The sequence below is a fragment of the Elgaria multicarinata genome, chromosome 3 (assembly GCF_023053635.1).
Source record: "Elgaria multicarinata webbii isolate HBS135686 ecotype San Diego chromosome 3, rElgMul1.1.pri, whole genome shotgun sequence".
Classification (NCBI taxonomy): domain Eukaryota; kingdom Metazoa; phylum Chordata; class Lepidosauria; order Squamata; family Anguidae; genus Elgaria; species Elgaria multicarinata.
In genome coordinates this window covers 13,562,712-13,589,674 of record NC_086173.1, presented here as the reverse complement: position 1 = coordinate 13,589,674, position 26,963 = coordinate 13,562,712, and the positions used below count along the sequence as shown (strand labels likewise).

Sequence of the window (26,963 nt, the reverse complement as noted above, 5' to 3'; positions counted from 1 at the left end):
ACCGGAACCACTGTAACACAGTGCCTCCTATGCCCATCCCATGGAGTCGATCCAGGCAGATCCCATGGTTGATGGTATCAAAAGCCAATGAGAGATCGAGCAGGATTAACAGGGTTGCATTCCCCCTGTCCCTCTCTGCATTCCCATGAAATAAAACAGCAGGTGGGGAACCTATGGCTCGTCATATGCTGGACTACAAATCCCATCACCCTTGAGCACTAGCTATACTGGCTGGGGCTGATGGGAGTTGCAGTCCAAAACATCAGGAGGGCACCCAGTTGGGGAAGGCTGGTGTGGTAGCACACCCCTTGCCCGCTGCAGGGAACATCACGCCCACCCCAGAGCACTGGGATTCCCTCCTTCATCTTCCCCGTGTTCAACTTAAGCCTGTTCACCTTCATCCATTCTGCTACCATTGCCAAGCACAGGATTAGAAATGGGACCGCTGCTGGTGGTTAGCTCTTACCACCCCCGACCAGTGGCTGATGGGAGTTGCAGTCCAACAACATCTGGAGGGCCACAGGTTGCCCACCCCTAAAATAGTTTTGAAGTCCTGGCTGAAGGGCAGGAAGAGGCCAGTCAGATGCTTCCAGTAAGTCCACAAGCACAGCCTGAAGGCGTGGTGATTCCTCTCCAGCTCTTTGTCCCCCAGAAACTGGTCTTTGGTGACACATGGCCTCCGAACCTGGACGTTTCCTTTATCCACACTGAAAGCAACACAGGATTCCCCCATCTGGCGGCACTCCTTCCTTGAGCCATGTTGACTGAGCAAATGCTGTGTACAGACTGAAATTCCCTCTTGCCTAACTGAAGGGGGCCTGTGGAAGTGGTGGAGATAACAGCTCAAGCTTCATGTAGCAAGTGCTTCCTGGCCTGTGGGAATATCTCATGCACCAAATGAGAGCAGCTTGTCCCCCTGCCCCCAAAAGCCTATTTACCCAACAAGCTTGAAGACATGGTGGAGTAAAAATGGACCCCACCACAGGCCAAGAATAGGCAACAGAGGAGAATCACGCTCAGGTGTTTCTTGAAATCCCCAGAACTGGCAAACACTTACTTATTGGATGTTGGCGTGGGCACATTTGCCAGGATGGAGAAATTATTGCGGACACTTCTCAAGCTCGCCAGGACCTGCAGGATGGAAATGGACAGAGAGCATTAGGGCTATGGAGTAGCTCTTTGCAGCCATTAGTCAAGTCCTAAGGACAATGAAAAAAATTCAGAACTCAGGCTGTTTCTCACTACATTAAGAATCTGGGGCCATAAAGTGCAGGTTGGAAATGTGGCCTAAGAGAGAAATTCTGTCCAGACCTAAAGAGAAAGGTGTTATGCAGCCAATAAATCACAGGAGGTGTTGAGACCGAGACATTTTCTCTTCCAGTCTTGCAATATGGAGAAGGGTGTCAAAAAGATTTCTCCAATGACATCTGCATTAGAAGTGTCAAGAAGAAAAGAAAACGTGGAACCCTTTTGATCTCTGATACAGTGATAAGGCCACAGATGTTTGCATACACATGGTTGGAGCACATAGCACTAGCCTACACAGCCACGTTGGTGTAAACAACTATCTATCTTTCAGCCTCCAACTCAACCCGCAATATGTATCCATTCCATAATGTGGGCATAAGACTTCTCAGTCTTCGCCTTGACCCATCTGCAATCTAGGCTCTCTATATACTGGGCAATTAATTATTTCTCTCCTAATAGTGCAGGAATCCTGTGGAAGATGATATTTTAAAACTTTAAGACGTAAATAAAGTACACATCACCCCTCCCACTCACATGAAGTCTTGCTCTTTGCTTTTGTTTGTTCTCTTGTGGGGATGGGGAGAAGACATCTTACTCCCAAATTACTATATCTCTACAGTGTCTCCTACTCAGAGCACAACATGGCCCTAAAAAATAAGCAGGAAATCCAGTCTGCAGTCAAAGCATTGTTAGTCCAATACTTCCTTATATCTCTGACGTGGATGGTCTGATGGGAAGTGGTATGACGCCATCTGTTTAAAGCAAGGCTAGGCAGCCAATGGTCAGGGATTGTGGGAGTTGTAGTCCAAAACATCCAGGGGGCACCAGGTTGCCTACCCCTGCCTGAAAGTAGGGTGACCATATGAAAAGGAGGACAGGGCTCCTGTAAAACAGTTGCACAGGAAAGGGAATTTCAGCAGGTGTCATTTGTACGCATGCAGCACCTGGTGAAATTCCCTCTCCATCACAACAGTTAAAGCTACCTGAGTCCTGTCCTCTTTTGTACCTGGTCACTCTAGTTTGGCTCCTGCAGCTTCAACTGTTGTGATGAAGAGGGAATTTCACCAGGTGCTGCATGCATACAAATGACACCTGCTGAAATTCTCTTTTCTATACAACTGTTAAAGATACAGGAGCCCTGTCCTCCTTTCCATAGGGTCACCCTACTGAAAGGATATAAGCATGCTTAAAGAGGTTGATTGATACCTTGGTCTCTAAGCAGAAAGGCCCCTTCCGCTGCAGCCAGGTAGTGTGTGGGAGGTGTACAGAAAACCTAATGAGCTATAGCATTTATGAATTTAAGGAAAATAACCTAGCCCCAAGCCCAACCCAAAATGCACCCAAACTCTTTTGCAAGCTGGAAGTTGAACAACAACAACAACAAAAAGTGAGTGAGGCATAAGAGAAAAAAATATTGTTGAGCTACTCTCCATTCTATTTGTTAACATCCATAACTCGAAAGCTTGAAAATACGTTGTGATTTTTGGTGTGTGTGTGTGTGTGTGTGAGAGAGAGAGAGATCCTCATAAAGGTATCATAGCAGGACCCTCTGAGCGCACAACTGTGACTAGAGCCTTTTCTCACCTAACATGCACAGGGACCTGGGACATACCTGGGCAAACGGTGTCACTATCAGGTCTTCAGCATGTCTGTGAAGGACACAAATGACAGGATACATATTACTTGGAGGAAGGGAGGAACAGGACACAAAGAACAGCAAGATTCTACCCCCAAACCACACGGCCCAAACGCTGAACTGTACACGTCTTTGGGCCAGGAGGGCTTTGGAAACGTGTATCAACTGAAGTTTTGACCTGGATGGATCATTTTGCTAAGTGGAGGAATATTTTTTTCTAGCCCCCCAAACAATTTACATTTAATGAAGACAGATCGCAAGGCCTGTTAACGAGATTCCAGTCTATATTATCACCACCCTATCATCCTCTGACTGAACTGGGCAGTTGCCAGCCATGTTTCTCTTATCCTGCCAACCATAGTTTTGCACGGAGCTACAGACAGGATCCCTTCGCAGCATCTGCAACTTCAGGAACATCTGCAACTCTGGTTATTATATGGCGTGTGTGTGTGTGCGTGTGCGTGTCATATTATAAAAAGCTAATGGTCCATCTAAACTCTAGCCCTTTCCTGTTCTGGGAGCAGCTCTCTCCAGAGTTTCAGGCAGGAGGTTGGGCAGAGCCCTTTAACTGGAGGTGTTGGGAACAGAATTAGCAGAGCAAGGCTCTCTACCCCAAAGAGCTACTTCAGGCATTTGCTTCCCCCAACTTCCATCTTCAAGATACGCACTAGGTCCACAAGAGTGGAACACCAGACTCTTTGGACTCCACAACTCCACGTGTGTGTCAGGTCTTGTTCCTCCCTTTCCATTGTCTCTTCTTCCACTTCGTCCCCTGCCATCCCTGCTATGTATTATATTTCGACTGGCCAAAGGCCCATCATGCTTGACAGGGAAAGGAGAGAGAGGGAGAGTTTCCAGTCCTCTTCCCCTCTCACCATAGAACCCCACTCTTCCAATCACCATTGAGGTTATTCCTGTAGGCAGAGCAAGGACTGAGGCCAGGCCTGCTTTTCCAAACCTAGCCCTATCATCTGTCATCCCCAAATTTACCTCTGAGAAGGAGGTAAGGAATCCTTCCCCCGATCCCTGCATTCCTGGACCTGTCATCTTGCCCCACTGGCGGTCATAACGTCTAGAGCAAAGACCAACCTTTGCCCTGCTCTCAACTGTGTCCCAAGCAACAGTCCACCCATTTTGTGCCAAAGAACTCAGTGGGAGCCATGGACAGCCAAGATGGCCCCTCTCAGCATAGACCTGCTTAGAATTCTGTTTCATGGCACTGCCACACTGGGAGAGCGGGACGGAATGTTGGGAGCCAGCATTGACATCAATAGGTCCTGCTCCTTGTCTGGCAGGCTAAGCGGAGCTTACATGTGGCTACCAGTGGCCTCCCTCCAGGCACTGACCAGATCTAGTACCTTTGACATTGCTCCCAAACCATTAATTGAGGCCATCACCGTTCACTTGTGTCAGGCACTATGGGGCTCCAACTGGCAGCTCAGACACCAGTTTATTTGCACCACTCAGGGCTGCTGGCCAAAGGAGGGAAATAAAGGCTGGGATGTTCACAGGACAGCCTATGATCCCCCTGGCCTATGGTGCCACTGCTTGAGATACATACTCCCAGATCGACTGTCTTCCCTCAGTCCAGGTAACTTGTCATGAGAAAGGACATCCAATTCTCCCTCCATGCCTCCAGACTACTGGCCTCCAGCCTGCTCGTCACCCAGGGTACTCACCTGCCCTTAGGCTCTGCCAATTTGTGCCGTAAAGATAAGAGTATGGAAAAGGAACTTCCAGAGCAACCCATTGGCCCGCTGTCTATCCCTTTCAAGAAAGGAGGGGGACTTACGCTTCACTGGCAACGGAGGAGTTGCGTGACATGGTCTTTGGCGACATGTCATAGTCACTGTCTGAACGGTACAGGAAGGACTCACGCCTCTGGCTCTGCGGGAAGCTGGGGTGAAGCACCAGGCCTGGGCTGGCCTGGGAATCCAGTGGGCTGCGCCCAGGTGACGGGCCATTCTCCACCTCGAAGCTGCACAAGAAGAAAAAGGAAGCCCACGTCAAGGAAGAAAAGGAAGTTGCCTGGATGATATGCAAAAGACAGAGAGATAGGCTTCCACAGCCGCCAAAAGAAGGTTTCTGCTATATTAGGAACAGAGGAAGCTGCCTGATATTGAGTCACTGGTCTATCTAGTTCAGCAATGTCTACAGCAGTGGGCAAAAGGTAGATCTCCAGACGTTTTGGACTTCAACTGCCAGAAGTCCCTGCCAGTGTGGTCAATGGTCAGGAATGGCTGAAGGCTGAACTCCCAAACATCTGGAGCTCAACCTTCTACCCACCCTGGTCTACACTGACTGGCAGCAGCCTTCCAGGCTTCAGGCAGGGGTCTTTTCTAGCCCCACCTGGAGATGCTGGGGATTGCTCCCCCGTAACTGTAGTTCTTCAAGTGGTCATCCGTGCATTCACACAACCCATCCACTGTCCCTGCTTCGGTGTCACTGACAATTTCAATGTGAGTAATGAAGATACGTCTCGGTCCTGAGGCTGCAATGGGCTGTAGTGGGGGATTTTTTGGCAGGAATGCTCCCCCACCGTCCTAGTGCACATGTTCCTAGCGGGTGGGGGAGCATTCCTGCCAAAAAAATCCTCCACTACAGAAGTTTCCTGAACAGGGCTCTGTGCAGGTGCAGAGCTCGTAAGTGTGATGCACAGAGACCACGAAGAAGATCCTGGAGGAAATATCCAGTTCAGGCTGTGTCCAGCTACTCTGCCCAGTACCTTCTTATTCACAGAGTAAAATCTGCTCAAGCCATTTTTGGTTGTGCTGCCTATTTTATAGAACTGCCTCCCTTTGGAAGCCTACCAAGCGTCTTCCTTGACTGTCTTCTGCCACTTACTTAAGGCTGCAAGCCCATGCACACGCAGCATAGGATTTATGCATAACATTCGACAATGAAAGCTTGCCAGACTTATTTTATTTGGTTCTGGTTGCCTTGACTGATATGTATGGCTAGTACACAAATTCCTTTTATTTTTAAATTGCTTATCTTTAAATATTTGTGTCACCTGGAAAGGCAGCCTATAAACACCGCAAATAAACCGTTCAAATACAGGTTTGTCTACCTGCTAGAATTCTCTGCAAACCAAGCCTGGACAGGGTTTGCTACAAGACCAAAAAACAGTCCATTCCTCCTTTATCTCCTCGGCCCACTTTGTGCGTCTAATGAAGTATACAATTGATTATAAAGCTTATGCCACAATGCCAATCTAGTTTTTAAGATCTTGAGAATCTCATCTTTTTTGCTTGTTTGCTTGTTAAACAAGCCACTAGTCCTCATTGCAAATTTACTTTTTTTTCCAAGCATGCAGGCAGTCATTTCCAAACTATAAGTCCCACAGAGCTTCTGTGCCCTACGCAACTATGTCCTTCCCCCATCACCTCAAGCTGCATTCCTCTATTAACCTTCTTCTTTCATCACATAACGTCTTACCCTAACTCTCAAATTCTGCAAAAGCACGAGCATTGGGTTGGCATAAAAGCTGAAAATTGAGCATGTTTATGCCAGATTTTTTTAAAAATGTACCAATGTTATTGACCTCCTTTATTTATTTTAGATACAGAATGACTGACTTCAGCACCGAACTTGGATTTCCTTGACAAAGAAACTGGTGGCATTTAATACACCGTATAAAGAGTCCCTTGGGAGGAGATCTCTCTCTCTCTCTCTCTCTCTCTCTTTCCTTCCTTATTTCTTAGTCATTCCTGTAACTCCCTCTGCTGGTCAATACGTTTCTGTTCCCCACACATGTCCACACCACGACTAGAATCATAGAATCATAGAATAGCAGAGTTGGAAGGGACCTACAAGGCCATCAAGTCCAACCCCCTGCTCAATGCAGGAATCCACCCTAAAGCATCCCTGACAGATGCTTGTCCAGCTGCCTCTTGAAGGCCTTTAGTGTGGGAGAGCCCACAACCTCCCTAGGGAACTGATTCCATTGTCGTACTGCTCTAACAGTCAGGAAATTTTTCCTGATGTCCAGTTGGAATCTGGCTTCCTGTAAAGGCAAGTTGCTTACCTGTAACTGGAGTTCTTTGAGTGGTCATCTGTGCATTCACACCCATGGGCTCTGCGCCTGCGCAAGCTTGACTTCAGAACTTTCAAAGCTTATGATAATTTTAGGCGGGAACCCTCCCCCATGCTATACTGCGCATGTCTACTGGGTTCCCGCCTACTCTTTCAGTTTACAAACTTCCTTGACCACATTGTGGCCCTTTAAGTAGAGAAAAACAATAGAGGAAAATAACACCGAGTGGGGATGGTGGGTGGGTTGTGTGAATGCACAGATGACCACTCAAAGAACTCCAGTTACAGGTAAGCAACCTGCCTTTCTTCTTCGTGGTCTCTGTGCATCACACCCATGGGCGAATAACAAGCTTTCTCACCAGGTGGAGGGTTTGTGTTCTATTGTAGCACTTTGGAGAGGATAAGACGGCCGAGCGAGCAGTCTTGTCTGGCTCTGACGTCCAATCTGTAGTGACGAACGAAAGTCGATGGTGTCGACCATGTCGCCACCTTGCAGAGGTCAGGTAGGGGTGCCCCTCTGGAAAAGGCAACTGACGTAGCAACCACCCGTTATCCTTCCTGGTGGATTTACATGAGATGCCTCATATGCTAGCCGAATAGCCTGAACCACCCAGGATGTTAGCCTCTGAGATGAAATAGGGTGCCCTCGTTGAGATCCTCCATAGCATACAAAGAGGCGTTCAGTTTGCCTAAAGGGTTCTGTTCTGGCCTTGTAAAAAGCCAGTGCCCTACGGGCATCCAGCGAATGGAGAGACCTTTCAATTGCAGAGGTAGGGGCTGGAAAAAAGGCTGGGAGGGTAATGGGTTGATTAACATGAAAATCTGACACTACCTTTGGTAGGAAGGCAGGATCAGTATGTAACACAACTTTGTCCCTGTGAAAAATTAAGTAGGGATGGTCAACTCGAAGGGCACACAGTTCACCTGCTCCGTGAGCAGAGGTGATTGCCACCAAGAATACAACTTTAAACGTGAGGAGCCTTAGGTCAACTGTGGCTAAGGGCTCAAATGGCGTCTTGGTTAAAGCGTGTAACACAAGAGACAAACTTCACTGGGGTAACAGGTTGCGAACAGGAGGATCAATGTTCTTCAGTCCCCTAAAAAAAAACTAGCGTATGCGAAAAGAGAGAATACTCATTATACTCATAGCATACATTATGTTTCGTAATGGCTACCGAGATAGCAGCTAAATAAACTCTAATTGATGTAGCCTTAAGTCCTTTGAGGTGTAATGATAGAAGAAACTCAAGGATCTGTGGGACCGATGGCTTATGCGGGTCAAAAAGTTGGTCCTTTGCGAAGGACTCAAAACGGCTCCACTTTGCAGCATAGGATTTTCGAGTGGCTGGTTTGCGAGCCGCCTCGATTATCACTCGCAGAGGTGAGGATATGGTCAGATGTCTGTCCCGGTCACTCTCCACGCTGTCACTTTCAACGTGTGGAGGTCCAGGTGGTGGATCGCTCCCTGTTCCCGCGTCAATAAGTCTGGTGCCAATGGAAGACGACGGTACTCCCCCCATGACTGTCGCATGAGTACGACAGTCATGAGTAAACCACGGTTGTCTCAGCCACCAGGGGGTTATGATGATTCCGTTCGTCTTGTCTGATAGGGTCTTTGCCAGGACCTTCGTTAGTAGAGGGAACGGGGGAAACAGGTAAAGCATTGGCTCTGTCCAACTGAAAACAAAGGCATCGCTGAGGGACCTTGTTCCCCGTCCTGCTCGACTGCAAAAATATCGGCATTTCGCATTGTCCTGAGTGGCAAACACATCTATTTCTGGGGTGCCTCACATCCCAAACAGATCTTGCAGTACAGAGTCCTTCAGTTCCCACTCGTGAGAGGGGGCGTATGTGCGACTGAGATGGTCAGCGAAAACGTCGTCCCTGCCAGCGATATGTATCGCTATAATATCGATGTTTCGGGAGGCACACCAATTGAGGACCGTGACAGTCAGGTTGAGGAGTTTGAGGGATCGAGTACCTCCCTGCTTGTTTATATAATGCACTGTGGTCATATTGTCCGATAATATCTGGACACAATGGTTTAACAAAACCGTCTCAAAGGCCTTCAGTGCTTCGGCCACTGCCAGAAGCTCGAGGAAATTGATGTGCAACTTGGTTTGTTGGGTTGTCCATAAGTCTTGTGTTACTAAAGTCCGGCAGTGGGCTGCTTGGCAATGGGCCCCCCAGCCCGTCAATGATGCGTCCGTTGTAATCACTCTGGATGGGTGTGGTGGGCTGAATGGTACACCTTCCGAGAGATTACCGCCGGTTTTCCACCAGAGGAGTGATTTGGTTACCGATGGGGGAGGTGTAACCAGGTGCGTTTTGGGTCTGCGTCGAGGTGGAAGTGGCGGATGAACCAATTTTGCAGCGATCTCATTTTGAGGCGTGCTAATTTGACTACAGCTGTGGTGGATGCCATCAGCCCCAGAAGTCTCTGGATGGTTAGGGCTCACACTCTGGGGTGTGGGGTGTGATGTGACCTGTGACGCGAGTGTTGTAATTATGGTGGTTCGGTTCGGTGGTAGGAAGGCTTTGGCCGCCACCGAATCCAGTTTTGCGCCTATGAACTGAATTGTTCTGGTAGGGTACAGTACCGACTTCTCGGCATTGACGCGAAGTCCCAGTTGCTGTAGGAGATGCAGAGTTCGTGATATGTCCGAGAGGAGCTGGTGTTCAGATTTGGCTACCAAGAGCCAATCGTCTAAATAAGGATGTACCTGGACTCCTTGGAGCCTCAGGTGGGCGCAAACGACTGCCATCACCTTTGTAAAGACCCTCGGGGCCGATGCTAAGCCGAAGAGGAGGACGCAGAATTGAAAACATTGGTCGCCAACTGCGAAACGGAGGAATTTTTGACTTGAAGAATGGATTGCAATATGAAAGTAAGCATCGCGGAGGTCTATCGCTGCGAACCAGTCTCCTTGCTAAAGAAGAGGCAGAATTGATGCCAAGGCTGTCATCCTGAACTTTCGTGGTGTTACATAAAGGTTCACTCCCCTTAAGTCCAGTATCGGGCGGAGACCTCCGTCCTTTTTTGGGACTGTGAAATATCGGGAGTAGAAACTCCCATGGGCTCCCTGCGTGGTGACGAGGCAGATAGCGCCCTTTTGAAGCAGGGTCAGTACTTCTTTGCATAGAGTTGGTGAGGGAGTCGTGGTTTTCAGTCCCGAGAAAGGAGGGAGGTCTTCGAATTCGATACGGTAGCCTTGTTTGACAATGGAAAGTACCCAGTTGTCCGTAGTGATGGATTCCCAGGTAAAGTAGTGAGGGGACAGGAGGGGGGGATTGTCCTTCGATGTCTAAGTCGTGGAATATCATATGGGAGTCAAAGGCCCTGCTTTTTATTGGAGTCCCCCCTTTTTCTTGGAGTCTGGTATCTAGGAAAAGTCTGCGTGTACCGACGTTGTTGCCAGCTGGGTTGTTGCCTATCGGTGCGGTCCATAGGGCGACGGAACTGCTGAGAGGGCGGGCTCCTGTACCATTTGCGTTGTCTAAAATTGGTTTGCGATTGTGATATCCCCATTTTTCGTGCTGTGTTTTTAGCCTTTTGTATAGCGTCCACGGTCTCATCAGTTTTGCTATTAAAGAGGCCTTCTCCATCAAACAGAAGGTCCTCAATTCTTTTACGGGCTTCCTGAGTTAACCCGGCAGAGCGTAACCAAGCGTGGCGGCGCAAGGCAATTGCCCCCACCATCGCCTTGGAATTGCAATCTGTTTGGTGACAGGCAGTATTTATTTGCTGTCTTGCCATTTTCTGTGCCTCCGCCTGGAAAAATGCAGGTTGCTTACCTGTAACTGTAGTTCTTCGAGTGGTCATCTATGCATTCACACATATGGGCTTTGCGCCTGCGCAGAGACCAGACCGGAACCTTCTATAGCTGAGTGGAACGTTTTTGGCGGGAACCCCTCCCCCACGCTACCGTGCATGTCCATGGGGTTCCCGCCCTTACCTCAGTTTACAGGAGTCCGACATTGTGCCCCCATAAACATGAGTGTAAATAAAATACAAGTACATTCCACATATAACTGTGTCATTTATAAGTCTCACACCACCAAGTGGGGATGGTGGGTGGGTTGTGTGAATGCATAGATGACCACTCGAAGAACTACAGTTACAGGTAAGCAACCTGCATTTCTTCTTCGTGGTCTCTATGCATCACACATATGGGCGAGTAGCAAGCTGACATATATTTGGAGGTGGGTTGGTGCATCATCTGAAGATCTCCGAGAGCACTGTCCTTCAAATGAGCAGTCCTGCCTCGCACGGGTGCCCAAACTGTAGTGCCTAACAAACGTGGATGGAGTGGACCACGTTGCAGCTCTACAGACTTCTGTCAAAGGAACACCTTTGCCGAGAACCACAGATGTTGTGACGGCTCTGGTAGAATGAGCTGTCACAGGTTTCACCAGTTCTAGTTTAGAGATAGAGTAGGCAAGTTCAATTGTCTCTACAATCCAGCGTGACAGACGCCGGTATGAAACAGGGAGTCCCTTATAAGGCTCCCCATAACAAATAAACAATTGCTTTGTTTTTCTAAAATTCCCTGTCCTAGCCTTGTAAAAGGCAAGAGTTCTCCTTACATCAAGTGTATGTAAAGCAGACTCTACAGGTGATGTAGGATTCGGAAAGAAAGCTGGTAGAGTGATATATTGGGACAGATGAAAAGTTGACACTACCTTAGGCAAGAAGGCAGGGTCTGTGCGTAACACAACCTTATCTTTGTGAAAGATAGTGTAAGGAGCAACTATCTTGAGAGCTCTAAGCTCACTTGCACGTCTTGCAAAAGTGATGGCTACTAAAAAGACAGTATTGAATGTTAGAAGCCTAAGGTCAGATAAGGCCATGGGCTCGAAGGGCTTCTTTGTCAATGCCTGTAACACCACTGATAGGCTCCATGGTGGAACGATACTCTTTACTGTCGGTATCATATTTTTAAGCCCTTTTAAAAATTTCCTCGATGTTGGATGCACAAAAGGTGTAAAACCAATCATGCCTCGATGAAAGACGTAATAGCTGCTAAGTGAACTCTGATGGAAGTGAGTTCGAGTCCCTGCTGATAAAGTGTCAGTAGGTATTAGAGGATTAACGCCAAAGGGCAAGATTCAGGTGCTTGATCGTTTTCCAAGGCAAAAGTTTGAAATCTTTGCCACTTTGCTGCATAAGATTTTCTTGTTGAAGGCTTTAGTGATGCCAATAATATATGGTCTACAGTTAAATCTTTGATACGAGAGGAGGAGTGGATGATATCCTCCATGCCGTCATCTTGACGGTCGACGGGTTTGCGTGTCGAACCCTGCCCTGATGTCGAGACAACTGTCAGTATCGGCGGGAGTCTGATGTAATTCCCGTCCGACAGTCGAAGGGCGTGGAGAACCACGTCTGTCGAGGCCACCACGGTGTGATAAGGATGCAGTCCGACCTGTCCGACTGGATTTTGGCCAGCACCTTCGTCAACAGTGGAAACAGAGGAAAGATGTAAAGAAGATTTCCTTTCCAGGTTCTGGTGAAAGCATCTCCTAGCGAGTGCTTTCCTCTTCCTGCTCTGCTGCAGAACCTGGAACAAGCTGCGTTTTCTTCGGTAGCGAAGACATCGACAGCAGGGAGGCTCCAGTACCGAAAGAGAACGTCTCTTACTTCGGTATCGAGCTCCCATTCGTGGTCGACGTGGAAAGACCTGCTGAGGGCGTCCGCGAAGATGTTTTCATTGCCCGCTACATGGGTCGCCGTCAGGTGAGTATTTCTCTTTATGCACCAGTTCCAAATCCTGAGTGCCGATCGATTCAGAGGATGAGACCTTGTCCCACCTTGTTTGTTGATGTACGCCACCACCGTGGTGTTGTCTGTCGCGATCAGGACGTTTAGGCCCTCGATCAATTGTGAAAAAGTTCTTATTGCATTCTCAACCGCTAGCAGTGGTAGATATGATGTTCCCTCTGGGAAGGAGGCCAACGGCCCTGAGCTGTGAGGGAGTCGCAGTGTGCTCCCCATCCGATCAACGATGCATCCGTCGTGATCGTTACCGAAGGAGTGTTTTGTTGGAACGAAACCCCTTCTAGGAGCGTCGACATCGAAAACCACTATTTCAGAGATGCCCTTACTTGCGTCAGGATCGACAGGTAAGCTCACCGGGCATCGTGTCGAAGATCGAAAATTCTTAAAACCCAGGCTTGCAATATTCTCATTCTGAGTCTTGCAAACCTGATGACTGCATCAAGCCTAATAGCCTCTGAATTGTCCATGCCGAAACTTTTCGGCGGCTCTCGGTATCGATGGCTAACTGCTGTAAGGTGTTCGCTCTGGTCGACGGTAAGTATGCTCTCCCATCTCGAGACGACAGAGTTACCCCTATAAAGTCGAGCTTCTGATGTGGGGTCAAGATGGATTTCTCCTCGTTGACCCACAAACCCAACAAGTCCAACAGGTTGAGGGTGGTTGAAATGTCCTTCTGGAGCGTGCAACTGCTGTCCGCTACCAGAAGCCAATCGTCCAAGTGTAGGAGCTGCAGAATAAAAGTAACCGTTGTCATACGGAACTTCCTTGGAATGATGAATTTGTTTAACTGCTTTAAGTCCATGATCGGCCGAAGACCTCATATTTCTTCGGGACCGTGAAGTAGCGTGAGAAAAAACCCTGGTTGAGTTCCTCTGCGGGTACGGGAGAGATGGCTCTCTTCGATAGCAGAGGTCTGTACCTCCGGAAGCAGAGGAAGGGATGGCGCCGTTACTTTCACCCCCGAAGAAGGAGGAAGGACATCGAGCTCGATGGCATACCCCGAGTTGATGATAGTGAGCACGCAGGAGTCTGATGTCATTGACTCCCATTGATGGTAATGGGGTGCTAGGCGGTTCGCAAAGGGAGGTGGACGTGGGACAAAGAAGTCAAAGTCGCTGCTTCTTGGTGAAGTCAGGCTGACACTTGTCTTGTTGAAATGTAGACTGATATGGCCGCTTACTCTGGAGTTGTTGTTGTTGCTGCCTCTGTTGGCTTTGATAGTAGGGCCGCTGCTGTTGTTGTTGAGCAGGCGGTCTTGTTCACCGTCTCAGCTTGTATTGGGCAGGCTGAGCAGAGAAACTTATTTTCTTGGCTGTTGTGCAAGCCTTGTATATAGAGTCCAAGGTCTTGTCCTGCTATTAAACAAGCCCTCGCCATCGTAAGGCATGTTCTAAATCCTGGCTTTGGTGTCATGAGCCAGATTAGCGGAGCGGAGCCAAGCACGTCTCCTCAAGGACACGGGTCCCATCATCGACTTGGAATGGCAGTCAACTTGGTGTCGCGCTGTCGACACTTGTTGCCTGGCTATGGCTGAAGCTTCACTTTGGAAGACTCGTGCCCGCTCTTTTTTGTCCTCTGGGAGATGTTCACCTAGTGATCCTATTTTCTCCCAGAGGAAGAGCTGGTATCGTGCCATGGTAGCCTCGTAGGCTGATGCCCAAAGAAGCAGAGGAGTAAATCCTCCGGCCCGTAAGGTCCAACTTTCTGCCGTCTCTGTCCACGGGTGCAGAATGTGCCTTCTGTGAGCGGCCTTGAACCGACTCCCTACGATCGAATTAGGTTTGGGATGTTGGACCAGAAACTGTACATTTTCTTGTTAGACTCGATAGAGGGTCTCTAGCCTTTACGATGTGGCCTGAGACATAGCCGGTGTTTTCCAGAATAATTGAGCCATTTGCTTTAAAGCATGTGGTGCTGGATCACCAGTCCTAATGCCTGAGCCATTCTAAGCATATGGTCAGAAGATCTGACCATATCGTCGGAAGGGGAAGAAGGGTCGTTGTCATGAACCTCATCTTATGGTGAAGGCATCGATGGAGTAGCCGACAACCCCAATTCAGAATCCGATGAATAATTTTCTTCAGGCAAGGATACTGTAACCACCTGGAGGTATACATGCTCCGTCGGTATCGTGGTAACCGCGGCAGTCGATGCCGATGGCTGTGTACGGTGTCGAGGCGTCGACACCGTGGACATTGGTGGGCGGGCGGTGGAGGCAGCGGTAGATGACACATGCTCCGTCGGTATCGTGGTAACCGCGGCAGTCGATGCCGATGGCTGTGTACGGTGTCGAGGCGTCGACACCGTGGACATTGGTGGGTGGGCGGTGGAGGCAGCGGTAGATGACACACCCTCGATGTAAGCGAAGGGTGCGCATAATACTCTTCTTGAGGGTACTGGTGGTCACCCTGGAAGTGGGCGATATCGATCCCATTCCGAAGGCGGTAGAGGGATTAGTCCCTGAACCTCTCACGGCCTGCTAGGCTCTCGGAAAGAGGCCGCTGAAACCGAATCCCGCAACTCGCCCTCCGATAGACTGGGAGGGTGCGTCGGTACCGTAGCCATCGGTAGCGGCTGGAATCTCGATACCGAGGGAGGCCTCGGTATCGAAGCGGTCGGTATGGCAGGAGGAGTAGAGTGACTCCTAGCCGGTTCCGCCGCTCCATTTCCGAAGAAGATTTGGGAGTCCGGGCCTTTTTTGGAGATTTTCCTGGCCGCGGAACTCGCCAGTGACCGTCCAGGCGTTAGGGGTATCTGAGCCCTATGAGCCGCCCTGGAATACTCAGGCACCTCAGTGCAACGGTCATCAACGGACTTACTGGCTGCCGTTTTGTCAATCGTCGAAGATTTGGGAGCCCGGGCCTTTTTTGGAGATTTTCCTGGCCGCGGAACTCGCCAGTGACCGTCCAGGCGTTAGGGGTATCTGAGCCCTATTAGCCGCTCTGGAATATTCAGGCACCTCAGTGCAACGGTCATCAACGGACTTACTGGCTGCCGTTTTGTCCATCATCGAAGATTTGGGAGCCCGGGCCTTTTTTGGAGATTTTCCTGGCCGCGGAACTCACCAGTGACCGTCCAGGCGTTAGGGGTATCTGAGCCCTATTAGCCGCTCTGGAATTCTCAGGCACCTCAGTGCAACGGTCATCAACGGTCTTACTGGCTGCCGTTTTGTCGGTAACGGACTTACTCGCTGCCGTTTTGTCGGTAACGGACTTACTGACTGCCGTTTTATCCATAGTAGGAGCCTCCGTGGCTCTGAGAGCTTTTTCCCCCCAAGATGGAGGGAGGTCGTCAGCTCTGCTTTTCCTGTTTGTTTTGTAAACGACATGCAATGATGGCAGGCCTCAACGATATGGCCTTAGCACAAACAAAGGACACAGAGGGAGTGTCCGTCAATAGGTGGAAGCTTGACCCCACACTTCACACACTTCGTAAACGGGGCTTCAACTGCCATACAGGCCTCACGCGACCGAAGTCGCTGAGGAAAACTATCTACAATAATATTTTTTTTTTTTTTTTTTTTTTTTTAATATAAGAAAAGTAGTAAGAAGAGTCTTAGAAAAAGATCGAAAAACGAAGAAGATCGTAAAAGAGAGAATAAAGTTAATAAGAAAAACGCTAGAGGTTCGGTTAAACAGGTCTGTGCACAATGGCGGACGAAGAAGAACTGAGGTAAGGGCGGGAACCCCATGGACATGCACGGTAGCGTGGGGGAGGGGTTCCCGCCAAAAACGTTCCACTCAGCTATAGAAGGTTCCGGTCTGGTCTCTGCGCAGGCGCAAAGCCCATATGTGTGATGCATAGAGACCACGAAGAAGAACTTGGGCAAGTTCTCTTTGTTCCTCTGGAAGATGGTCGGATAAGAATCCCATCTTCTCCCAAAGGAACAGTTGATATCTTGCCATGTCAGCCTGATAGTTCACGACTCTAAGTCCCAAGGCAGTAGAAGAATATAAACATCTGCCTAGTAAGTCTAGTCAGCGGCCCTCCTTATCTACAGGGGAGGAACGGACTTTCTGTGATCTACCCTGCGAAGCCTCCACAATCCCTGAGTTAGGTGGAGGGTGAGAGAAGAGAAACTCTGCGCCTGGTTCTTGAACTCTGTACATATTTTCTAACCTTCTAGCTGTTGGTGGCATAGAAGATGGATTTTTCCATGATAGTCTAGCCGTTTGGAGAAGGGTAGGTAAAAAAGGTATAGCTACCGAGGTTGGCATCTCCGAATGGACTGCATCAAAGACAGGGTCTTTAACATGTTCTATAGTCTGGTGCGTCTCTAAGCCTAAAGACTGAGCCATTCTTTGAACATTTTCGGTGAAATGGCCCGTATCTTCTGGTGGGGATGTGGATTCACCCGTCGCAACAGCTCCCTCAGGAGATGGGGTGGAGGGGGTTACCGACGAGATCGAAGCTGTATCGGATTGGTAATCCTCCTCTGGAGAGTAGGAGGACTCTCAGTCGCCCGTACCCAATGCGTGAGCGGGGGGGCAACTGTAATTCAGGTCTACGATGTTCCGAAGCTGAGGCCAGGTTCGTCATTGGGGTTGCCGGGGTGGGGACAGGTACCGACGCCGGGTTCGGTACTGACCGAGAGACTGGTGGCGGTGGAATAAAATGTCCCTCCTGCTGGTACCGAGGGGGGTAACCATGCCAGTCATAATAATAGTGGTAGTCTGAAATAATTCCAGTCGCCCCAACCGTAATATGGCCTTGGGGCTGACTAGTTAGATTCTCTGTCCGAGTCTGAACGGAACGATAGCGGGGAGCGTGATCTGTCCCTTGAGTAGTGGCGTCCATGAGACCGTGGAGCATGTCTCGGGGACAGGGTCTGCAGACGAGATCGAGGGGATCTATAGTCTGTGCCCTCAGATGGCGGTATCTGTCTCGGCTCCATATGCACTGGCAGGGTAGGGTCCCGTATCTCGCCCTCCGACATCGATAGAGTATGTCTCGATGTCGACGCCGGTACCGAGGCCTCACTTGGAGGTGGAAGCTCGGCACGAGGAGCTGGTGAATTCAACACTGGAGGTGGAGGAGGCGGCAACATCGCACTTATCCTCAGAGGTTCAGGCACAGGTTATTCCTCCACAGTGTGTCTTCTTTTCTTTTTATGGGATTCTCCATGCTTTGGCGTACGGGCCTTCTTTGAAATCTTTTTTGCCGTTACTACGGACAGGGAGGGGCCAGGTGAGGGAGAATCAAGACGTTCTGTAGAACCTTGCCCCTGTTGAACCGGGGCACGGTTTGGCGCGGTTTGCATTGTGGCCGCTGAAAATGGAGACTCGTCTACTGCGAGTAAGGTTTTCTCCCAAAGAACAGCACGGAGACGATCGGCACAATGTCTTCTAGTCTGCCTGGTAAAGGCCATACAATGATGGCAGGATTCTGGAATACGTTGTTCTCCCAGGCAAATTAAGCATAGGGAGTGGCCATCAGTAGGGGGGAGCTTGGCTCCACACTTTACACATTTTCTAAATGGGGCCTTAAGGGCCATGCGCGCCTAAAGGCGGCGCGGAGATCGCGCAATTTTATGCGCTACCTAACTATATACAGAAAAAACTATTTACACAAAATACTAATAACTAATAACAATTTTTTATATATATATAGCTAAGAAGAAAAGTGTTTCTTTGACGAGAAGTCCCGAAGAACGAGCTGCCACAATGGCGGTCAAAAAGAAACTGAAAGAGTAGGCGGGAACCCAGTAGACATGGGCAGTATAGCGTGAGGGAGGGTTCCTGCCTAAAATTATCATAAGCTTTGAAAGTTCCGAAGTCGAGCTTGCACAGGCGCAGAGCCCATGGGTGTGATGCACAGAGACCACGAAGAAAACTTGAGCCCATTATTCCATGTCCTGCATTCTGGGAAGATCGAGAAGAGATCCTGGCCCTCCTCTGTGTGACAACCTTTTAAGTATTTGAAGAGTGCTATCATGTCTCCCCTCCATCTTCTCTTCTCCAGGCTAAACATGCCCAGTTCTTTCAGTCTCTCTTCATAGGGCTTTGTTTCCAGACCCCTGATCATCCTGGTTGCCCTCCTCTGAACATTTTTATTTTCTTACATCAGACTATCAGTCCTAGATGCTTCCAGATGGACAGTCCCTAGCACTACTGATCAAAAGACATGGTGCAGCTACTCCATCTTTTCCTCCTTAATGGAAAGAAAAAAGATGGAAGAAGCGGATGGAAAAACACATGAGGCTTACAAATGGAATGTGACATCATCTGGACCCCCGTGATGTCCCAAGAATGAGGCAGGGTGATTGCCTTATTTGGAAGCACCCCTGGACCCTAAGTGAGTAGCAGTGCAATCCTAAGAAAATTTACTCAGAAGTAAGTGAGTGAGTGCCCAGAGGATTGCAGCCTAAAGATGTTTATACTAGGATACAACATTCTCTTCCTGCCCAATGGAGAAATTGGTGCAACTTGAAAGCTGTTCTGGAATGAGCACAGCAAAATGGAACAATGCCTCTATGGCCGGGTCCCAAAGCAAAAATGCCACCCACAGCCACAATGCCAGCCTCCGCCGAGCCCAATGTTACCCTTCAACTTTGAAACCACCCTCAAGTTTACAAATGCCTCTCAGTCTCCACTTGCAGTGCTCTCCAATACTAGATTATGCCAGTCCCTCACCAATTCAGGCCCACAAACTCCTGCATCAATTCAAGGCCCCTCAGTAGTGGTGTAGTGGATCCAGGCTTCGAAGGGACACCGAACCAAAACCTTTTTATTACCATGGTCACTGGCGTCATCTACCCACCCACCCACCCCCAGAATTCCCTTTCCTGCCAAAGCTTAGTTACAATCCTCACAGTAGCTAGGGGGAAATAATTGATTTTCCCAGCAACAATATCTTGGTTCCTTTATTGTCTTCCTTTACAAAAGACCTGCTCCTAGTGGAGATAAAACTCCTAGGACTGGAATGTCAGACACGGAACCACCCAGCTGCCTGCCACGTGGGTCTACGGCACTGCCTTTCAATCCCTGCTGCCTCTTCTGTGGACACAACTGTTTCACAGGCCTCTTGCCCTACATGGCAGTTGAAATTGGTCAGCCCACCAGCAAAACAAGATTCTACCGGACAGTCTCCGATTGGCGTCTCTCCCCACACACCACCCATGCCCCGGTACTCTTCCAACTGACTGGGAGGTTAGCGACAGACAAGCACAGAACTATTGCCCAATGCAGCTCTCTCAGTGCCAGCTGTGGCAAGGGTAGCTCACTGCTCAACTAACCTTCGGATGGATAGGTGGAGGCTGGGCAGAGCCATGATGCGGTCAATACGGTCTACGGAGCATGCCATGGGGGACGTAGGCTGCCCTCCCTGCGACCGCAGAGCTGTGGGTTTCAAGCTGTCCAGCCCAGATACCTGCAGAAGCCAAACAGCCCTTTTCCCCTGGACCCGCCCAAGTGTTGTGCTGGGGGATGTTGGTGCAATCGAGTTAGGAAATGCAGCCCAGACTAAGGGGGCTGACTCACGACTTGGCAACGGAGACTCAGGCTGGGGTGGGGTGCTGGAGGCAGGGCTGGCGGGGTCTTCCCCCAACATATCCAAAGAAAAGAGGGCAGGGCATTACTAGGAGTTTGAGGGGGGTGCTGAGCAAGCCCACCAGCCCCTCTCAGCAGATGGGAGGTTGGACTTCCTGTTGTGGTTTCAGCTCATTTTGGTTTCAGTTAAAATTGAGAGAACAGCTCCTCCCCTACACACACACACACACACACACACACACACTACACAGAGAGAGAATTGTATGGGCCTCTGCAAATAGGATGTCCGAGACAGAGGGAGTGCCAAGAACACCCCTGCCTGAAAATTCACTGTCTTGTTTGATCGTAGTACTTGATTTCCATATATTCAAACCGAGAAGGGTCCAGTGCTTAGGAAACAGAAGAAAGGAACCAAAATCAGACAGCCTGGTCTCGTGACAACAGAAAAAGGCTGTTTCAGATCAGTCAAGCGGCAAACTTATTTTGCAAAGAACTCCTTCCTCTGCTATAAATCATGGCGTACATGACAGCTCTGATTGCCATATGCCAATAAGAGAAAAGCTCACATCCAAAGGAAAATCCATGTTAAGAATACACCCTCCCCTTGGGTGGGGGGAGTAAGCCCTATTTTGTTGACCTCTTACTAGTCCATGCTCAATATTAGCCGTCCCACAGCTGTGACCTTGTTCCAGTCACTCTCAATCTAGCCTACCTCACAGGGTTGTTATGAAGATAAAATGTATGCTGCCTTGCTCACTGGAGGACGGGCAGAATACAAACAATGTAATGGACTGTTTGACGAGAATTGTTTATTATTGTATTATATTGTATTTTAATTTTAACTTGTGAGTTGCCTTGTGAAGGTTTGGCCTTTATAAGTGGGCCAAAATAATGAAAATAAAATTAGTAATCCTCATAATGCAAAATATAATGAATAATAACAGTAACATAGTATGTATCAATAATCAATATGATGCCTCGACATGGAGGATGATCACACGTCATGCAGAAACAAGGAAGCATATGCGTCTTTCATGCATGTTTAGCCATATACAGAGAGTTCATTCAGATGACTCGCTGATTTTTCTTTTTGCATTGTGTATTGACTTCTGCTGGTTCGCACAAACAACCCACAGTTCATAAAATATTGTTTGTGAACATGCGTGAGCGAGTGAGCAAGCACCCATCGACTGCTTTCACTTTCCAAAACAACCTAGGAATGGCCTGTGTGAAACTGGCAGTCTGGGTTGTTCAGGGTTAAACAATTCAGTGTTTCAACCCATGTTTTAACTCATGGTTTGTTGTTGGGTTAAAACAGAGTGTGGGTTCGCATGTCATGACAACAATCCAGGAATAGGGCATTCTTCAGTTCTTTCAGAAAGCAACAAGAAGTGAGAGGCAGCACGCTTGCTTGTTGCTGTGCAGTCAGAGCTAACTATGGTTAAACAACCCATAGTTAACTGTTATATGTGAACTATGTCACTACGTAACAGGATCGCCATAGAACCAGGATGTCTGGAGAGATGCAACAGCAATACGCAACAGACTTGTCAGTTGCCAAGTTTTCCACAAGGTCATAGAATCATAGAATAGTAGAGTTGGAAGGGGCCTACAAGGCCATCGAGCCCAACCCCCTGCTCAATACAGGAATCCACCCTAAAGCATCCCCGACAGATGCTTGTCCAACTGCCTCTTGAAAGCCTCTAGTGTGGGAGAGCCCACAACCTCCCTAGGTAGCTGGTTCCATTGTGGTACTGCTCTAACAGTCAGGAAGTTTTTCCAGATGTCCAGCCGGAATCTGGCTTCCTGCAACTTGAGCCCATTATTCCGTGTCCTGCACTCTGGGATGATTGAGAAGAGAGCCTGGCCCTCCTCTGTGGCCTTAGCTAGATGGGGAGAAATCCCGGTGCAAAAAGCATTTGCTTTTTTTGCAACCACATCGCACTGTTGGCTCATATTCAGCTTGTGATCTACAACAATTCCATGATCCTTCTCGTTTGTAGTATTGCTGAGCCAAGTATCCTCCAGCTTGTAACTGTGCATTTGGTTTCTTTTTCCTAGGTTTAGAACTTGGCATTTATCCCTATTAAATTTCATTCTGTTGTTTTCAGCCCAGCACTCCAGCCTATCAAGATCACTTTGAAGTTTGTTTCTGTCTTTAAGGGTATTAGCTATCCCACCCAATTTTGTGTCGTCTGCAAATTTGATAAGTGTTCCTTGAACCTCCTTGTCCAAATCATTAATAAAAATGTTGAAGAGCACTGTGCCCAGGACTGAGCCCTGCGGTACCCCATTTGTTACCTCCCCCCAGTTTGAGAAGGTACCATTGATAAACACTCTTTGAGTCCGATTCTGTATCCAACTGTGAATCCACCTAATAGTAGTTCCATCTAGCCCACTTTTAGCTAGTTTGTTAATCAGAATACCATGGGGTACTTTGTCAAAAGCTTTGCTGAAGTCAAGATATATTACATCCACAGCATTCCCACAGTCCACAAGGGAGGTTACCCGATCAAAACATGAGATCAGATTAGTCTGACAGGATTTGTTCTTGACAAATCCATGTTGGCTTCTAGTAATCACTGCATCGTTTTCAAGGTGCTTACAGATTGATTTCTTTATAATCTGTTCCAGAATTTTCCCAGGGATGGATGTCAGACTGACTGGTCTGTAGTTTCCAGGTTCCTCCTTTTTGAAGATAGGGACCTCCTATCTTCAAAAAGCCCTCCTCCAGTCATCCAGCACCTCACCAATCTTCCATGATTTTGAAAAGATAATAAGACAGTGGTTCTGAGAGTTCTTCCGCTAGCTCCTTCATTACTCTAGGATGCAGTTCATCGGGCCCTGGAGATTTGAACTCATTCAAAGAAATTAGGTGTTCCTTGACGTTTATCAATCTCAAACTGCAATCCTGCTCCCTCAACTTCTGCTTCACTTTTTCCAGGGGGTCATGAACTTGCTTTTGGGAGAAGACTGAGACAAAGTAGTAATTGAGCACTTCAGCCTTTCCTTTGTCATCTGTTATCAATTTGCCATCCTCGTTAAGCAGCTGAACCACCATTTCTTTCCTCTGTCTTTTACTATTCACGTATCTGAAGAAGGCCTTTTTATTGCTTTTAGCATCCCTCGCTAATCTCAGCTCATTCTCAGCTTTAGCTTTCCTGACGCCATTTCAGCACTTCTGTGCTACCTGTCTGTACTCTTCTTTTGTAGCCTGGCCTTCCTTCCACCTCCTATATGTATCCTTTTTTTGTTTTCAGGTCATCTCTAAGCTTTTTGTGGAACCACATTGGTTTCTTCTGTTGTCTTCTATCTTTTTTCCTAGTTGGAATTGTTTGGAATTGTACCTTCAAGATTTCCTTTTTTAAATACTCCCACCCATCCTGCACTCCTTTTCTCATTAGGCTTACTTGCTGTGGGACCTTATTTATCATAGTTCTGAGTTTATTAAAATCAACTTTCCTAAAATCCAGAGTACGTGTATGGCTACACTCCGCTTTTGCTTCCTTTATAATCAAGAATTCAAGTATGATGTGGTCACTTTCCCCCAGAGTTCCTGTAACTGTGAACTTCTGCCATTTGTTCCAAAGCATGGGTGGCCGCCGCACATTCAGATATCAGAGTTCTCTCCACTCCAGCCCATACACTCACAATGTGAAAGCAGAAAACCAACTATACAGTGGGTGCATTCACATAAAAATTAGCCAGAATTGCTGGCTTCTCTTGGATGACTGTGAGCAGGCAGCATCGCAGCTCATTCACTCCTGCTTCCCTTCTTTCTTCACAGGAATAAACAGAGCTTGTTGTTGGCTTACAAATCCTCGCCTGCTTGGGAGCAACAAATCAGGAGCCCAGGTTCAGACATCACAAAAAGCTTTCCATTTCTGGTTTGTTTTACCCACTCATGCGAAGCGGGAGCAAACAAACTGTGTGTCTATTTGTTCACAGTAAACCAGGATAAGCCAGCAATTTTTGCACACGTGTGTGTGGTGGAGACACTGGTGTTTAAACCCCCAAAGTAAAAGAGGCTACCACCTAGTAGCTAAACAAAGTGCATCTGCTATAAATTGCTATACAAAGAGCTCCCTGTTCCTGACTGCCTTCTTTGCTAACAGTTCCTAGCAGAAGTTCCTGGGAGCAGCTACCTGAAAGGACAGGAACCTCTCGTGCAAGCACTGAGTCATTACTGACTCTTGGAGGGATGCCAGCTTTCGCTGATGTTTTCTTGGCAGGCCTTATAGAGGGGTGGTTTGTCGTTGCCTTCCCTGGCTGTTATTACCTTTCCCCCAGTGGGGTGGTTTGCCGTTGCTTTCCCTGGCTATTATTACCTTTCCCTCAGCTAACTGGGTACTCATTTTACCAACCTCAGGAGGATGGAAGGCTGAGTCGACCCGAGCTGGCTGCCTGAAACCAGCTTCCGCTGGGATCAAACTCAGGTCATGGGGAGAGTTTCAGCTGCAGAAACTGCTGCTTTACCGCTCTGCACCACACGAGGCCCAAGAGACTTTTGGTGGCTGTAGTGGAAAACACAAAATGAAAGCGTTCCCAGAGGACTCTGCGTTCCCATGAAACTCATACACCTGCTCCAGTTCATCACTCTTAATGATGGCCAAATTCTGAGCTGCCCTAGGTGGACACATCTCCTTTCATTCATGGTGAGGCTGTCTCCATCACCCTGTCTTAAAAGAAAAACTAAAGCCATGAGACTGGCAGCCCCTAAGTCCAAAATGAAAAGGCTCTCCCACACACCACATGTGACACCACCCCACTGAATCCAGATGGAGGGTTCCTAGTGCTAACAATCTGAAGGCATGGTACAGCTGTTGCAACTTTTTCTCCTTAATGGGTTTTCTGCAGTAAGGAAAAAAGGTGGAAGAAGCAGTGGGAAAACGTGGGAGGCTTACGAGTAGATGATAACAACATCTGGAACAATTCTGAATGACACAGGGCAACAAAAGCCTCCTCTGGAAGCACCCTGGGTTAATGCACTAACATTGTTTCGGAGAGAAGCCTTACTGAAGCAGACCTCCAGACAATGCCCTCCTGATAAATCAAGACACTCAAGCTAGTGCCAGAAGAAGGAAGGAAAGGGATAACGTCCTTTTGTGAGCACCAACTCCTCATTCTGAAGAAATCTCTGAACGGTTTCCCAGCTAATGGCTCACATGTCTACTCTGCCATCACTCCAACTTGGCTTTTCTTTGTAAGGGTCCCAATAGGCCAGAGTCCCCGGCCTTGCTTATCAACCAAAGGCTTCTTATTTGAGAAGATCGGTCAACTAAGTTCCTGACATTTTGCCAACCCAAGCAGAAACACCACCTAATCCACAAATCGCAGCCCAGGAGCCCACACGTTGTCACAGAAGGTGGTGGGATAATGCTTCGATTGTGAGTGCTCAGCATGTTCTGCAGCCCTCAGGACATAAAGTTTATTGTGGGAGGGGGGGGCTTTGCAAATCAATGCAAAACTGTCTAAAGGTGTGTGTGGGGGAAATGAAAGGAGTCTTCCCCAAGCTGGTGCCCTCCAGATGTGTTAGACTATAACTCCCATCGTTCCCAGCCAGCCCCGGTCACTTGCAGGCTGACACAGCTGGAGGGCACCTCGTTTGTGAAGGCAGAAGTTAACGCGTGACATGATTTATGTATGTATTTATTTACAATATTTATATACCGCTCCATATCAAAAATAGACTCCAGAGCAGTGAACATAAGTGTTTCAAAGATAGGTTTGTTGCAAATGAGGAATGCAGTATTATATAAAAATAAAACTTTTATTGCCTCAAACAAACATAGCTTCTAACTAACTTCTCTCCAGCCCTGACTGACTCCTGAGAGTGCTGAGTCACTGACTGCTATGTCACCTCCTGATTGGGCGAGTATTCCTTCAATCAAAGTCTGTGTCCCTGACTTCCTCTTCCATCTAACTTCCTGTGTGTCTCACTTAGTTCTACCTATTGATACATCTTTCCTTTCTTTATTTTAACCAACAATACATTACAACTCCCATTTACCCCCCAAAAAAGTTAAACATAGTCTTGTAGATGGTGTGGCTTCTGTACCAGGCGACCTGCTCGAGTTCTTACTTGTTTTGCTATAGGAGATGTAGTTTCTCTGGGGTGATAAGCGGTATCATGGGTATCCCTAGGATGTGAGGACATTTCAACTATCTCCCCAGTCTCTCTGGCAGGGGATTCCAAATGACCTCTTGCCTGGAGGCCAGACTGTGAAGTGGGTGCTCTCTCCTCCTGGAATTGCTGTTCTTGGTTGTGGTTCTGCACACCTGCATTTGATACTAGTTGGCTGCTCCTCCGCAGATGTCTACAGTTTCTTCTGAAGACTTGACCCTCTGGTGTCACCACCTCAAATGACCGTGTGTTCACTTGCCTTTGTACTTCTGCCTTTCGCCATTCCTTGTTCTCTTGCCCTGCTGGCTGAATCCAGACTTGCTCACCACTGTGTAGATCAGGTAGATCTTTGGCCGACTTATTATAATAATGGGCCTGTCTAGATTTTTGTTCTGCTATAGAGTCAGCTCGTCTGTTATGGATTTCTGGCTGCAGCAAATTTCCTCGCATTGGAAGTAAGGTCTTAGTTCTTCGACCCATGAGACTCTGAGCTGGACTCGCATCCAAGCCTTGTGATGGGGTGTTCCTGTGGTCTAAGACAGCTAGATACGGATCTGTCCCAGCTTTCTTGGCTTTGACCAAAATACGCTTTGCTGTCTTGACAGCTGACTCAGCTTTCCCATTGCTCTGGGGATAGGCCGGTGACGATGTCTG

General features: G+C 48.2%; 1 protein-coding gene across 7 annotated transcripts in view; it reads right to left on the bottom strand.

Moving 5' to 3' along the window:
- PDE4A (phosphodiesterase 4A) overlaps positions 1-26,963 on the bottom strand; it is a 490,724-nt gene that overhangs the window by 70,471 nt on the left and 393,290 nt on the right. For 6 of the 7 annotated variants that reach the window (XM_063119318.1, XM_063119316.1, XM_063119324.1 and 3 more), the window contains 3 exons: positions 4,677-4,862; positions 2,861-2,897; positions 1,058-1,131 (listed from right to left, as the gene is read on the bottom strand). In XM_063119318.1, coding sequence (XP_062975388.1) covers positions 1,058-1,131; positions 2,861-2,897; positions 4,677-4,862 — 297 coding nt within the window. Of the gene's footprint in view, positions 1-1,057; positions 1,132-2,860; positions 2,898-4,676; positions 4,863-19,932; positions 19,939-26,963 lie in introns of those variants that run through there. The other variant, XM_063119325.1, reaches the window with a different exon arrangement.